The 15,474-nt window shown below is 39.9% G+C and overlaps 2 protein-coding genes across 2 annotated transcripts; both read right to left on the minus strand.

Moving 5' to 3' along the window:
- Positions 1-2,907: 2,907 nt before the first annotated feature.
- Positions 2,908-10,757, minus strand: si:dkey-26c10.5 (uncharacterized protein LOC563797 homolog). The gene is made up of 8 exons (XM_038994854.1): positions 10,268-10,757; positions 9,946-10,047; positions 8,825-8,902; positions 4,773-4,877; positions 4,474-4,602; positions 4,108-4,259; positions 3,831-3,928; positions 2,908-3,723 (listed from the first exon to the last, which is right to left on the minus strand). The coding sequence occupies exons 1-8, from the start codon at positions 10,344-10,346 to the stop codon at positions 3,597-3,599; spliced, it is 870 nt and encodes a 289-aa protein (XP_038850782.1). The 5' UTR covers positions 10,347-10,757; the 3' UTR covers positions 2,908-3,596.
- Positions 10,758-10,880: 123 nt separating this feature from the next.
- LOC120048698 (gamma-aminobutyric acid receptor-associated protein-like 1) lies at positions 10,881-14,715 on the minus strand. The gene is made up of 5 exons (XM_038994856.1): positions 14,504-14,715; positions 12,392-12,481; positions 11,973-12,051; positions 11,636-11,754; positions 10,881-11,363 (listed from the first exon to the last, which is right to left on the minus strand). The coding sequence occupies exons 2-5, from the start codon at positions 12,479-12,481 to the stop codon at positions 11,298-11,300; spliced, it is 354 nt and encodes a 117-aa protein (XP_038850784.1). The 5' UTR covers positions 14,504-14,715; the 3' UTR covers positions 10,881-11,297.
- Positions 14,716-15,474: the final 759 nt, after the last annotated feature.

The raw sequence follows: 15,474 nt of genomic DNA on the forward strand, positions 1-15,474 counted from the left end.
CTGGGGAGGGCTTTATATGCTTCGCGGAAGTTAGAATAACAATGATCCAGGGTTTTGCCAGCCCGGGTTGCGCATTCGATATGCTGATAACATTTAGGGAGCCTTGTTTTCAGATTAGCCTTGTTAAAATCCCCAGCTACAATAAATGCAGCCTCAGGATATGTGGTTTCCAGTTTACATAGAGTCAAATTAAGTTATTTCAGGGCCGTCAATGTGTCTGATTGGGGCAGGATATACACGACTGTGATTATGATCGAAGAGAATTCTCTTGGTAGATAATGCGGTCAGCATTTGATTGTAAGGAAATCTAGGTCAGGTGAACTAAAGGACTTGAGTTCCTGTATTATTTTATGATCACACCACGTCTCGTTAATCATAAGGCATACACCCCCCGCCCTTCTTCTTACCAGAGAGATGTTTGTTTCTGTCGGCGCGATGCGTGAAGAAGCCGGGTGGCTGTACCGACTCTGATGACGTATCCCGAGTGAGCCATGTTTCCGTGAAACAAAGAACGATACAATATCTGATGTCTCTCTGGAAGGCAACCCTTGCTCGGATTTCGTCTACCTTGTTGTCAAGAGACTGGACATTGGCGAGTAGTATGCTCGGGAGCGGTGCACGATGTGCCCATCTACGGAGCCTGACCAGAAGACCACTCTGTCTGCCCCTTCTGCGGCGCCGTTGTTTTGGGTCGCCGGCTGGGATCCGATCCATTGTCCTGGGTGGTGGACCAAACAGAGGATCCGCTTCGGGAAAGTCGTATTCCTGGTCGTAATGTTGGTGAGTTGACGTTGCTCTTATATCTTATAGTTCCTCCCGACTGTATGTAATAAAACCTAATATTTCCTAGGGTAACAATGTAATAAATAACACATAAAAAATTTAAATACTGCATAGTTTCCTAGGAATGCGAAGCGAGGCGGCCATCTCTGTCGGCGCCGGAAGCACTCATGTGGGAACTCCTTTAAGACAGTTGGAAAAGCATTCCAAGTGAAGCTGGTTGAGAGAATGCCAATAGTGTGCAAAGCTGTCATCAAGGCAAAGGGTGGCTACTCTGAAGAATCTAAAATATATTTTGATTTATTAAACACTTTTTAGGTTACTACATGATTCCATACGTGTTATTTCATAGTGTTGATGTCTTCTCTACTATTCTACAATGTAGAAAATAGTCAAAATTAAGAAAAACCCTTGAATGAGTAGATGTGTCCAAACTTTTGACTGGTACTATATACAGTTGAAGTCGGAAGTTTACATACACTTAGGTTGGAGTCATTAAAACTTGTTTTTCAACCACTCCACACATTTCTTGTTAACAAACTATAGTTTGGGCAAGTCGGTTAGGACATCTACTTTGTGCATGACACAAGTAATTTTTCCAACAATTGTTTACAGACAGATTATTTCACTTATAATTCACTGTTTCACATTTCCAATGGGTCAGAAGTTTACATACACTAAGTTGACTGGGCCTTCAAACAGCTTGGAAAATTCCAGAAAATGATGTCATGGCTTTCGAAGCTTCTGATAGGCTAATTGACATAATTTGAGTCAACTGGAGGTGGACCTGTGGATGTATTTCAAGGCCTACCTTCAAACTCAGTGCCTCTTTGCTTGACATCACGGGAAAATCAAAAGAAATCAGCCAAGACCTCAGAAAGAAATTGTAGACCTCCACAAGACTGGTTCATCCTTGGGAGCAATTTCCAAACGCCTGAAGGTATCACGTTCATCTGTACAAACAATAGTCCGCAAGTATAAACACCATGGGATCACGCAGCCGTCATACCGCTCAGGAAGGAGGCGCGTTCTATCTCCTAGAGATGAACGTACTTTGGTGCGAAAAGTGCGAATCAATCCCAGAACAATAGCAAAGGACCTGGTGAAGATGCTGGAGGAAACAGGTACAAAGTATCTATATCCACAGTAAACGAGTCTTATATCGACATAACCTGAAAGGCCGCTCAGCAAGGAAGAAGCCACTGCTCCAAAACCGCCATAAAGAAGCCAGACTACGGTTTGCAACTGCACATGGGGACAAAGATCGTACTTTTTGTAGAAATGTCCTCTGGTCTGATGAAACAAAAATAATACTGTTTGGCCATAATGACCATCGTTATGTTTCGAGGAAAAAGGGGGACGCTTGCAAGCCGAAGAACACCATCCCAACCGTGAAGCACGGGGTGGCAGCATCATGTTGTGGGGGTGCTTTGCTGCAAGAGGGACTGGTGCACTTCACAAAATAGATGGCATCATGAAGAGGAAAATTATGTGGATATATTGAAGTAACATCTCAAGACATCAGTCAGGAAGTTAAAGCTTGGTCGCAAATGGGTCTTGCAAATGGACAATGACACCAAGCATACTTCCAAAGTTGTGGCAAAATGGCTTAAGAACAACAAAGTCAAGGTATTGGAGTGGCCATCACAAAGCCGACCTCAATCCCATAGAAAATTTGTGAACTGAAAAAGCGTGTGCGAGCAAGGAGGCCTACAAACGTTTGACCCAAGTTAAACAATTTAAAGGCAATGCTACCAAATACTAATTGAGTGTATGTTAGCTTCTGACCCACTGGGAATGTGATGAAAGAAATTAAAGCTGAAATAAATCATTCACTCTACTATTATTCTGACATTTCACATTCTTAAAATAAAGTGGTGATCCTAACTGACCTAATACAGGGATGTTATACTAGGATTAAATGTCAGGAATTGTGAAAAACTGAGTTTAAATGTATTTGGCTAAGGTGTATGTAAACTTCCGACTTCAACTGTATATGCAGTATTACATGTCAAAAACTAAATATTTGTACATGGGTATGACTGGGTTGAAATGTAGACTAGATTCATTTTCAATTTTCTTGGACCATGTAAATTACTTTATCATTCCAAGTAAAGCACATGAACACTTTTTATGAAAGGTTTGACAAGACAGTATAATAACTGATTCTTTATTACAGGGACAAATTATATTCAACTTTTGTTTCTTTCAGGATTGTGAATCAATACTTAAAACCTAATGATTGGTTAATGCACATAATCATGTCGGTCATTATCACATTCAAAGGCATTAAGAAAACATATAGAAAACATCTCAGCAAAACAAGCAAATAAGTGCAATATAGAGTGTTAATCTTTAACATTAGTGCAAATTCTAACTGAAACTGGCAGGCCGACTTGATTGTTCTTCACAAGGCATAACTAACTGTAATGGGATTATTTTTACCATCAATGGTCATACCTAGATGTCTAATGAATGATAATATAGACTTAGGTCATACAGTGTATAATAATGGTTTAAAAGGCAGTTGATAGAGATGTGTAATCATGGAATAAAAGGCTATGGAATAGGAGTGAATGATAGATGGAAGTCTAAAGAGAATCCGTATTGACAGGTTTCTTAGTTGGAATATGGCAGTGGCCACCAACCCTGCTGACCTACATGGTGTACAACACTTAAATGATTCAGCTAATCAAGGTGATTCATTGACTAGCTAAATCATGTGTCTTACTGCTGGGCTGGAACAAAAGCCTGTACATCGTATAGCTCTCCAGGACCAGGGTTGGTGACTGCTGGCAGATGGTGAAGTCTGTTCTTTAGCGCACCCTCTGGCAGATGTAGAAGCTGTACTGGTCACATGATGCGGAGCTCCAGCTTCTCTCAGGAGGTTCCTTTCCTGTCAGTAACCCACAATCCCCTTGTCTGTTGGATCCTGACCAGTAACTACCAATGAGAGGAAAGGGAACAGCTCAGTACTGTCCATACTTTCTGGAAAACAAAGTCTGTTTGTCGTCTTGAAGTACAATAAACATCATCATCGGTTGTCTCACCTCTGTCCCAGTGCAGTGTTGTTGACCCAAACCCAGTTCCTGGTTCTCTGTCTCAGGCCGATCCAGTACATCAGGTTTCCCTTCTTCGTTAGAAAGGTCTGGGAGAATTATTTGTTTTTACACCGTTTTATTGGACTATTAGTAACCTTAGTCAATCCAAATTTTATGTGTGATTGTCATACAATCACTGTTGCTTTGCTATCATCATTGCATGGTCACTGATATACAAAGAAGAGAAACAAGAGGTAGAGAGGAGTAACAATTGTAGTAGAACCACCTGCACTGTTTTGTTTGTTATGATGGCCAGATCTGCCCCTCTCTTCTTACACTCGTCCCTGCTCTCGTCCCAGTTCATTCTGTCTCTGGAGAGGAAGTAGCAGGAGCTCTCAAAGTGCAGCCAGCCTTCATCACACATGTGGCAGGCAGGGACTGGAGGAAAGGAGGAAATTACTCTTCAAGTACAACATGTAGTTCAATTAATACATGTAGGTTCAATAATTATTATTAGCATGGTATGAAGTCAAAGAGAAAACATTGTAGTGGTACAATACATCTCAAAGCATTAGATCGATACATTGACAAAATGTAGAGTGATATAGTTTAATGGTTACATTAGACTAACACACTACAGTGGTGGACTCACCCTGGCTCTGTTGTTGGAAGTATTGTGCTTGGCATGTCTGAAGGCTGCACACCTCAGTGGACTGGAACCTCTCCTCTTTAGCCTCAATCCCTTTTTCAGTTCCATGACAGTCCTGAGGCTGGGATGGAACTAGAGAATAATGAAGAAAAAAAGAGAATGGAATCCTATTACACATTTGTTTAGTTCTTTCTTGCATAGAAGGCTATCTAAACCAACATGCTAGATATTCTATCAAAATACAAATGAGTCTTGCCTGTTTCTAAATCACTATTCTAGAATAGAATGTCTATGATACTCACATTTGACACAGAGGATGATGATGACGAGCAGTAGAACCAGACAGATGACAGACAGTAGTAAACACACTGCGCGGTACAGACCAACGTTCCCCAGGACCTGCAGGTCTAGACAAGGAAAGAATAGTCTTAAGGGCCATCCACACCAAAGACGATAACTATAATGCTAACAATAACATTATACACTGAGTGTACAAAACATTAGGAACACCTTCCTAATATTGATTTGGACCCCCCTTTTCCCCTTAGAACAGCCTGAATTTGTCGAGACGTGGACTCTACTAGGTGTTGAAAGCGTTCCACTGGGATGCTGGCCCATGTTGACTCCAACGCTTCCCACAGTTGTGTCAAGTTGGCTGGATGTCCTTTGGGTGCTGGACCATTCTTGACACACACAGGAAACGGTTGAGTGTAAAAAATCCAGCAGCGTTGCAGTTCTAGACACACTCAAACCAGGGCCCCTGGCACCTACTACCATACCCCGTTCAAAGGCACTTAAATATTTTGTCTTGCCCATTCACCCTCTGAATGGCACAATCCATGTCTCAATTGTCTCAAGGCTTAAAAGCTGACAGACATTTTTCACTGTTTCGCTGTGTTTTAGTCATCAATCTAGCAAGAGGTCAATATGTTATTAATGTAGTAGTGTTTCCCTCCCTAGAAAGGCATGACCTTTGGCTTTCACCTGGAATTGTTTATTTATGTCTGAGAAAATAACACTTCTCAACCTATATGATCTAATACACAATACAAGTATAATACAAATATGATAATATGATTTATTTATTTTTTGTGAATGAATAAGCCTTTTTATACTTTATAATATTTCCATATATAGTTATAATCTGCTTTAGGAACATCTACCCAAAATATTTCACCTTCTTTATTAGGTGAATGTGTGAACGTCTAAATCAACATTTGGGCCATTTAAACAGCTTGCATCCCTCCTATAGACAAGGGGAGAAGGGCCATGTAAAGGGCTCGATTTTGTCATTCTGAACACATGCAATGTATCTGCCTCCGACATAAAATATTTGACTTCCTCACAAACTTACTTATTTATTTATTTTAAGTTTAAGGAAGTGTGTAGGTCGCAATCTTTATTGTAGAGCTATGAAAGTTATGTATTTAGATCCGCCTGCTCAAGACAAATTCAGCAATTGCTTTGCCATGTCTGTGCCATGAAGCAGTCAAGACGGATAACTGTTTTTCTAAGGACGGCCCCTTTGACCTAACGTTGCAGTGAAGTGATATAAATGGATGTAATGATGCAGCCAACCACCAGAGGGAGGCAAATACAAGTTTATTCGACAAAAGATGTTGACATAATCCTAGGAAGCTCTAGATGGCTGCCTTTGACTTATAAAATGGTGGGAAATCAATAAAATAAGTAATGTAAAAATTCATATTTTTAAAGTAATTCTAGTGCCCGATTTGGAAAGAGCAGGTGTTCCTTAATGTTTTGTACACTGTGTATAAAAATGAATATATCATTTCAATAACTGCTAAAAAGCCTTGAGTTTTGAATGCCTGTTTCATTCTGAAATAATAATAATCTAGCCTAGGCCTGATTAGGCAACCAATTTGATCAGTAATGGGTCTTTTCTCGACAGTTTACAAGGTTCCGAAAGGCACATTAGCAGGACAGTCAGAGTGTGTATTTTGTCAGGATGTATTGGCATTAACATATACAGTACCAGTCAAAAGTTTGGACACACCTATTCATTCAAGGGTTTTTCTGTATTTTTTTACTATTTTCTACATTGTAGAATAATAGTGAAGACATCAAAACGATGAAATAACACATCATGCAGTAACCAAAAAAGTAACCAAAAAAGTAGCTACCCTTTGCCTTGATGACAGCTTTGCACACTCTTGGCATTCTCTCAACCAGCTTCATGAGGAATGCTTTTCCAACAGTCTTGAAGGAGATCCACCATAAGCTGAGCACTTGTTGGGTGCTGTTCCTTCACTCTGCGGTCCAACTAATCCCAAACCATCTCAATTGGGTTGAGGCCGGGTGATTGTGGAGGTCAGGTCATCTGATGCAACACTCCATCACTCTCATTTGTCAAATAGTCCTTACACAGCCTGGAGGTGTGTTTTGGGTCATTGTCCTGTTGAAAAAATAAATGATAGTCCCACTAAGCGCAAACCAGATTGGATGGCGTATCGCTGCAGAATGCTGTGGTAGCCATGCTGGTTAAGTGTGCCTTGAATTATAAATAAATCACAGACAGTGTCACCAGCAATACACCCCCACACCATAAGACTTCACAGTGGGAACCACACATGCGGAGATCATCAGTTCACCTACTCTGCGTCTCACAAAGACACAGCGGTTGGAACAAAAAATCTCAAATTTGGACTCATCAGACCAAAGGACAGATTTCCATCGGTCTAATGTCCATTGCTCATGTTTCTTGGCCCAAGCAAGTCTCTTCTTCTAATTGGTGTCCTTTAATAGTGGTTTCCTTGCAGCAATTTGACAATGAAGGCCTGATTCATGCAGTCTCCTCTGAACAGTTGATGTTGTGATGTGTCTGTTGAACTCTGTGAAGCATTTATTTGGGCTGCAATCTGAGGTGCAATTCACTCTAATGAACTTATTCTCTGCAGCAGAGGTAACTCTGGGTCTTCCATTCCTGTGGCGGTCCTCATGAGAGCCAACTCCATTATAGGGCTTGATGGTTTTTGCGACAGCACTTGAATAAACTTTCAAAGCTCTTGAAGTAATGATGGACTGTAATTTTTCTTTGCTTATTTGAGCTGTTCTTGCCATAATATGGACTTGGTCTTTTACCAAATAGGGCTATCTTCTGTATACCAGCCTTACCTAGTCACAACACAACTGATTGGTTCAAACGCATTCAGAAGGAAAGAAATTCCACAAATTCACTTTTAACAAGGCACACCTGTTAATTGAAATGCGTTCCAGGTGACTACTTCATGAAGTTGGCTGAGAGAATGCCAAGAGTGTGCAAAGCTGTCATCAAGGCAAAGGGTGGCTACTTTGAAGAATCTCAAATATATTTAGATTTTTTTTTAACCCTTTTTTGGTTACTACATGATTCCATGTGTTATTTCATAGTTGATGTCTTCACTATTATTCTACAATGTAGAAAATTGTAAAAATAAAGAAAAACCCTTGAATGAGTAGGTGTGTCCAAACTTTTGACTGGTACTGTACCATCGGAAAATATGGCCTTATACTGATATGCGCTGTTTGTCATGTATCATCCTTCTCCCAAGTCGTTCTATATCAGCTATGGTGAAAAAAATACTCAATTATCATACTTGAGTAAAAATAATGATACCTTAATAGAAAATGACTAAACTAAAAGTGAAAGTCACCCAGTAAAATACTACTTGAGTAAAAGTCTAAAAGTATTTGGTTTTAAATATACTTAAGTATCAAAAGTAAATGGAATTGCTAAAATATACTTAAGTATCAAAAGTAAAAGTATTAATAATTTCTAATCCCTTATATTATGCAAATCAGACGGCACCATTTTTTTTATTTACGGATAGCCAGAGGCACACCAACACTCAGACATTCATTTACAAATGAAGCGTTTGTGTTTAGGTAGTCCGCCAGATCAGAGGCAGTAGGGATGACCAGGGATGTTCCCTTGATAAGTGCCTGAATTTGACCATTTTCCTGTCAAAATGTAACGAGTACTTTTGAGTGTCAGGGAAAATGTATGAAGTAAAAAAGTACATTATTTTCTTTAGGCAAGTTTACCGTGCCCTCCTCTCTGAGCAGCCTCACCCAGCTAGAACCAAGAGCGCCTTTTTGATTGGTTGTTAGGGACTGGGTAAACATCGCTCTGAAAGTGACCCCAAACGATAGATAGATCTCGTTATCCACTAATTTTGTAGTTATAGTTGTAATGTGAACGCTCCTGTTCACTTGAATTAGAACGATTTCAATTGTTTGATGTTATAGTTCGTTATAGGTATCGTTCTTGGACGGCCCTGGCTTTGTTATATGGCCGGCACCATCAGACATTGTATAAGCAATCACTACGAGCAACAAATGAAATCCTGCTTACCTTTCTCTTGCTGTTCCTTCACTTGAACCGATAACTTTGTGTTTGCCTCATCTGGTAATTTGGCATTCCCTCCACTTCCTGCAATACGGCAAAATGTTATATACATTACTGTCGTTCCTGACCAACAGACTGCGACTGTAAAGTACTATGAAGGCTAAATGCACTGTGGCTTTAAAAAAAAAAACCTCTCCGTCTCTATATCCTTTTTAGATTTATAATTCATTCCTGTAATACGATACTCAGTCTGTCACAAAATCCTTTGGCTGCTGCTGCTACTTTCTGTCTCTCTATCTCTGCGTGTGTAAAGACAGCGTTCTGAATAACTGTGGAGAGATATCAAGTCCTTGGAGAGATGTCCATTCAGCCTGGCTGTGTTTTTCAACAATAGATTGGGCCTCTGCTTGGAGGTCTGCTATTATCATGTCTCAGCCTTGATTGTGAGACAGACAAACAGGTCCTTTCTCTCCAGATGGGTTTCGTTATGTTACAAGCTAGATAATATTCTCCCCTAAAACTAGACATTTTCACCACTTTATTTCATGTTTCCATGTCAGAAATATAGAAATCGTGTTATATGGACATTTTGGAACATTAACATTCTGTTTTTGTTATAACAACGTCACCTCACCTGTAACATGTGCCATATAAGGGTTGGCAATGAATGACCTCAAAAGTCTAGACATGCAGATGCAAACTGCAAGTTGCACACCACACACAACATTAATAGTAGGCTAGACCAAGGAAATGTGTCGGTAATCAAAATTCGGAACTGGGGAAACTACTTTCACTGTTGCACTGACTATTCTTCTCTCTCTCTCACACACACATACACTCATTCAGTCTTTCTCTATTCCTCTTTTTCCTCTCTTGTCTATTAAAAGTAGAAATAATGTTTATTACTTTAATAGGACATTTTTAGACCTCCATTTATTTAGGATTAGTTCAGACATATGTAATAATAATAATGTAATAATCTTATAATTATAATAATATTTGGGGTTTAGGCTGTGTGTCTGTAAATCACTTTGTGACATCTGCTTATGTAAAAATGTATTTATAAAATATATTTCATTGATTAAATTTGATGAATAATATAATAACAGTGTTGTAGCCACTTGTACCTGGTCTGTATCTGGCAGAGGGCTGGCCAGGAGTAGCTTCAGCATAAATGTCCTCCGATGGACTCTTCAGTTTGGAATAGATTGTAGATTCAGCTTCCTCGACTGATAGACATGCAGACACACAGATAGGTTATGTGGAAGCTTAGGACCAAATTAATCTTCTCAGAACACAAAAAAATAGCATATAGCCTAAGACGCTTTTTAAAAGGATTGAACCTAATACAGTAATAGAAATGAAAATATGCTGATGTATTCCGAGGAAGGTGGTGCAAATCTACCCCAGTAGCTCAAGTTTGGTGATGAAGATGTTCTCTTTCTTTACCTGAGGTCTCCAGCATTCTCTGACTCTCGTCCACTTCCACCACTCTTTCCTCCTCTCGGGGGATTTCTTGCATCTCCATGATTCTCTCGTTTTCTGTCTGGGTCTCTAACTTTCTATTTCCCTGGAAAGCCTATAAGCCTGTTCAGCAAAAACTCCAGAAAGTTACTTGTAGCAAGTCTCCCACACACAAACCAAATATGTCCATTTAAATTCTCTCCCTTAGTCTCTGTAGCTAGTGTCACTTGAATACAAAATAAACAATGTACTAAAGTTATCCCTCCTTTCAATTACAAGTTACACTTCCTCACTGATTTCTCTTTGGCTCACTCACTCTTTTTTATAAAAGACGTTTTGTCATTCCCACTGCCATTACTGAGTGTCAGCAATTTATTTGAATTGTGATTTATGGGACATGTGATTGACAAAATGAATCACACAGTAGATCGAAATGAAACATCTTAGAACTTCTGCAAAAGACAAATGTCTTACATTCACAACTTTTAAAAATAGAGGATGAGATGGGGACAGTTTGTGATATGACAATACACACTCGCACACAGTCTTGCTTGAATAAAAAAAAAAATGTTAAATGACAAACTGCAGAACTAGCAAACCATGCATTTTGGATTTTATTTTCCACAAAAGTCCATGATATTAATTTACAACAAAAAATACTATTTGCATTAAATACAGATGGCTGGCTGAGAAAGAAAGATATAAATAAAATAGCTTTCCCCTTAACACTCTTCTTTTATTGAAATCTCTTTTTCACTCCCCCCATTTCCAACTACCCCGTTACTTTTCAAATTCAGAATGCCTTACCATGGTTGAGAGCATACTGACACAGAATATGATCACCCCAAAAATACTGACAAAACTTATACAAACTCTACCCACCAAACTCTCCTCCCTACCCTCTCTCCTCCCCACAGCCATCTCCTAAATACTTAAAGAATAAGTGGTGAAACATTACAAAGAGCTCTCTCCCATCTCCATCTCCTGTCTCTCTCTTTCCTCCTTTTGTCCCGTCTTAGGCACCGTAGACGCTCTCGTTACTGTAGGTCATGTATAGGAACAGGTCCTCTTCATGGTGCTCCTGTGAGGGACCGGGGAGGACAGGGACAGGGAGGGAAATAAGGATTTAAAATGGCAAAAACAGAACTGCTGATAATAACTGAAGTATGTACACTGAATAAAACATGATATTTTAATTGTAATTGTTTATAACATAGGCAAAACCCACACAACACAATCTCAATGTAATGGAGTTGTGTCACTGACCGTGAGGAAATGCCTGGCATCTGGATCTCGCGTTAGGGGGTCATGGGGGTAGGATAAAAGGTTGTGTCAGTGTGCGTGTGTGTTTACCTCATAGACAGCAGAGAGAGGAGAACTGGATGGGGGAAGGGAGTTGTTGACGAAAAAGAAGAGAGCCTCCTCAGGCCTCATAGACACACGCTGTCGGATCAGGAAGCACAGTTGACCCACTGAGAGAGAAAAATAGAGAGATGGTCAGACAGGGACTTACAGAACAAAACTAACACATTATCTAGACTTTCATTTCAAAAGAAGAGGAAGAGTGGCACAATAGTGGAGAAAATAGGGAAGGTGGAGAGAAGGAAGAGAGGGAAGAGGATAAGAACAAGGTCATGAGTTGGAAGAGAGGAAATAATTGTGAGAAAGACAGACATCTCATCAGTTTCACCTGTGAGGTCAGAGGGCACAAGGTACTTCTTCTTGTCCAGGTCAGGAGCTCTCGACCTGGTAGCCCTCTCCACAATGATCTGGTTTAGGAGGGAACACAGTACTTGGTCAGTAATTACACACTGCACCATCATGTCCCATTCAACTGGAGCCAAGAAACTTGGCATGCAACGCTAACATCCATGTATTGAACCCTATATGACCTTAATAACACCTTACTAGCTTCCTTTCCTTTAATCCTATGCCAGGATCACTTATCAGCTGATAAAAGGGATGGATAGGGTTTTTAGGCCCTGAAAATGAATTCACAATCATATGAGTGTGATGTCCTGTCAGATCAGTGGCCAATGGTCATAAGAGAAAGGAGTTAAGGAGAGGACGCTATCCAAGACTACTGCCATTTATTCTGTTCACACTCACCGGTATCTTGTCGGGATGCTTGGCTCGCACCCTCTCACCCTCTGCCCTCCTCACCTCCAGTGGTACAGAGCGCTGGTACTGACTGTCCATCTACAGAGACACACAGGGACGGGTCAACAGTGGTTAACATTTGATAATACATCATATATGGATGCACCGTTATCATTGCAACACCACTGTATCGTTACTCGCAGTTGTGCAAATAATAATGCAGGATAAAATATGTTAAGTGATACTCTTCAAACAACATCTATTCGTATGTGTATAGTTAATTTAAAAGTCAAATATAGCCTAACCAGCTGACTATGTGTAGAGCCACTTTTTTCAAAAAAAAAAATTATTTAACCTTTATTTAACCAGGTAGGCTAGTTGAGAACAAGTTCTCATTTGCAACTGCGACCTGGCCAAGATAAAGCATAGCAATTCGACACATACAACAACACAGAGTTACACATGGAATAAACAAAACATAGTCAATAATACAGTAGAAAAATAAGTCTATATACAATGTGAGCAAATGAGGTGAGATAAGGGAGGTAAAGGCAAAAAACGCCATGGTGGCGAAGTAAATACAACATAGCAAGTAAAACACTGGAATGGTAGATTTGCAGTGGAAGAACGTGCAAAGTAGAAATAGAAATAACGGGGTGCAAAGGAGCAAAATAAATAAATAAATACAGTAGGGGAAGGGGTAGTTGTTTCGGCTAAATTATAGATGGGCTATGTACATGTGCAGTAATCTGTGAGCTGCTCTGACAGTGTAACGATTGTCTATTTCGTCCTCCTCATCGGACGAGGAGAGGCGAGAAGGATCGGACCAATATGCAGAGTGGTAAGTGCTCATGATGATTTATTAAAACCGAACTGAACACTGAAATACAAAAACAATAAACGATGTGCAGAAAACCGAAACAGTACCGTGTGGTGAAAAAACACTAACACGGCAACAAACACCCACAAAACACACGTGAAACCCAGGCTGCCTAAGTATGATTCTCAATCAGGGACAACGATTGACAGCTGCCTCTGATTGAGAATCATACCAGGCCGAACACAAAATCCCAACATAGAAAATCACACATAGACAACCCACCCAACTCACGCCCTGACCATACTAAATAAATACAAAACAAGGGAAAACAGGTCAGGAACGTGACAGACAGCTGGTGTTTAAAGCTAGTGAGGGAGATAAGTGTTTCCAGCTTCAGAGATTTTTGCAGTTCGTTCCAGTCGTTGGCAGCAGAGAACTGGAAGGAAGGACGACCAAAGGAGGAATTGGCTTTGGGGGTGACCAGTGAGATATACCTGCTGGAGCGTGTGCTACGAGTGGGTGCTGCTATAGTGACCAGTTATCAGCTGTACCTTGATATCAAGGTACCAAGACCATGATGACATAATGGATCAGGTACACAAAAGCAAACTTGTCAAGGAGAGTCAGATAGGCTATTGTATGCTGTCTTGACAACTCAATCATTTGAAATCATGTATTGTATGTAGAGGGGCCTACAATGTTTAAAGTTTTTAAATTTTTTATTTAAACTTTATAAATGTGATATGCATATATAGTCTTATATTTGCACTTGTTGGTAAACTAAATATTGAGATTAGATATGAAAATGTACAACATAGCCTACATTGCGTCAACACACTGGCTTGCTTTCTAGTGGATACATTAATTAACTATACAGCTTATTTACAAACATCGTGTGATAGCCAAGGTAACGTTAGCTAAAATGTATGATCATAATAGCTACAGGTTGAATTCTGCACAGCCCTGTTTATATCACAGCCAACTACTGTATCCTACTGTTGTGGTTTTTCAGACAATGGCAAGGTGGCCACGTCATTATTTACAGTTTTGGGCTTGGTCAGCTGAGCAGGCGAAGGTTAACGTCAGCTGCCTCCAGTAGCTAGTTTACGTTGCAAGCGGATGTTATGGCTAATCCTTATAGCTGAATGAAAAACGTATTCACATGACATCCAAAAGAGAGCCAATACCAGCCAACAAATCGATCAAAGCAAATTAGCTATTTCTGATATTGTGCGAGATTGAGAAATATGCTGCACGATCTCGAAGCGAAGACAATGAATATTAAACAGTCAGACACTCACCTTCTTTGGAAACACGTAATAAAAACAAATACAAGTGAAAATTCCACACCGATCTTTCCCACCGACTCTTCACGTAACCAACGCTATCATATAATGAGCACGACGAACAGTTATTTTGGATGAAATTATTTAAACGAAATATATTCTTAAATAGCTGACTGTTCTAACAAGCTACTTCTTGCACGAGAAACAACAACAAATACAGTAACGCCCAATTTGAGTTATTTAGACCAATGAACGTCCTTTGAGCTGACGGACAAAGTTTTTAACCACTCGGGCAGAGTTAGGGGGCGGTGTTTATGTTTGTTTACAATGCCCTCATTGGAGTAATGGTCCCGCCCCCCGACTCGGTTTTTGCTTGAATTACGTTGTAGTCAACCAATTAAATTGTTGGAAAACTGGGCCAGGAGCTGTTTCCTCTACGTGCCAGACGTGCCAGACGTTGCATACCATTTGTCCTGTAAAAAGTACGCTTTAAGTCAGGGCTGTAAACGTAGTTGTGTTCAGTCTATCTAAGTCCTTTGACCAGGGTCTGCTATTGATTTTAGGCCTAAAGTCTATGGCGTAGCCAAGTTCTCCTGCTGTTCTCTATTTGTTATCAAAAACAAAAGTCAGAAAATGAAAAAGTATTTCACATAGGCCATTTATTTCCAAAGCATACTTCTCAGTTTCCTCAACACAGACAGAACAGCTTATTTTGATAATTGCACCTATTTTTAAAAGTCATTTATAAAATCTTTGTAATATACACAAATAATACATTGCCCTGAATATATAGAAACATTTTGTTCAAAGACAAACACCTCTATTGCAAAACACTGCCATGGTGTATCATACCATGTCTTATTTTTGTTGTTGTATTTTTTACCCCTTTTTCATGATATCCCATTGGTAGTTACAGTCTTGTCCCATCGCTGCAACTCCTGTACGGACTCGGGAGAGGCGAAGGTCGAGAGCCATGTGTCTTCCGA

This window comes from Salvelinus namaycush, chromosome 5 (genome assembly GCF_016432855.1).
Source record: "Salvelinus namaycush isolate Seneca chromosome 5, SaNama_1.0, whole genome shotgun sequence".
NCBI lineage: Eukaryota > Metazoa > Chordata > Actinopteri > Salmoniformes > Salmonidae > Salvelinus > Salvelinus namaycush.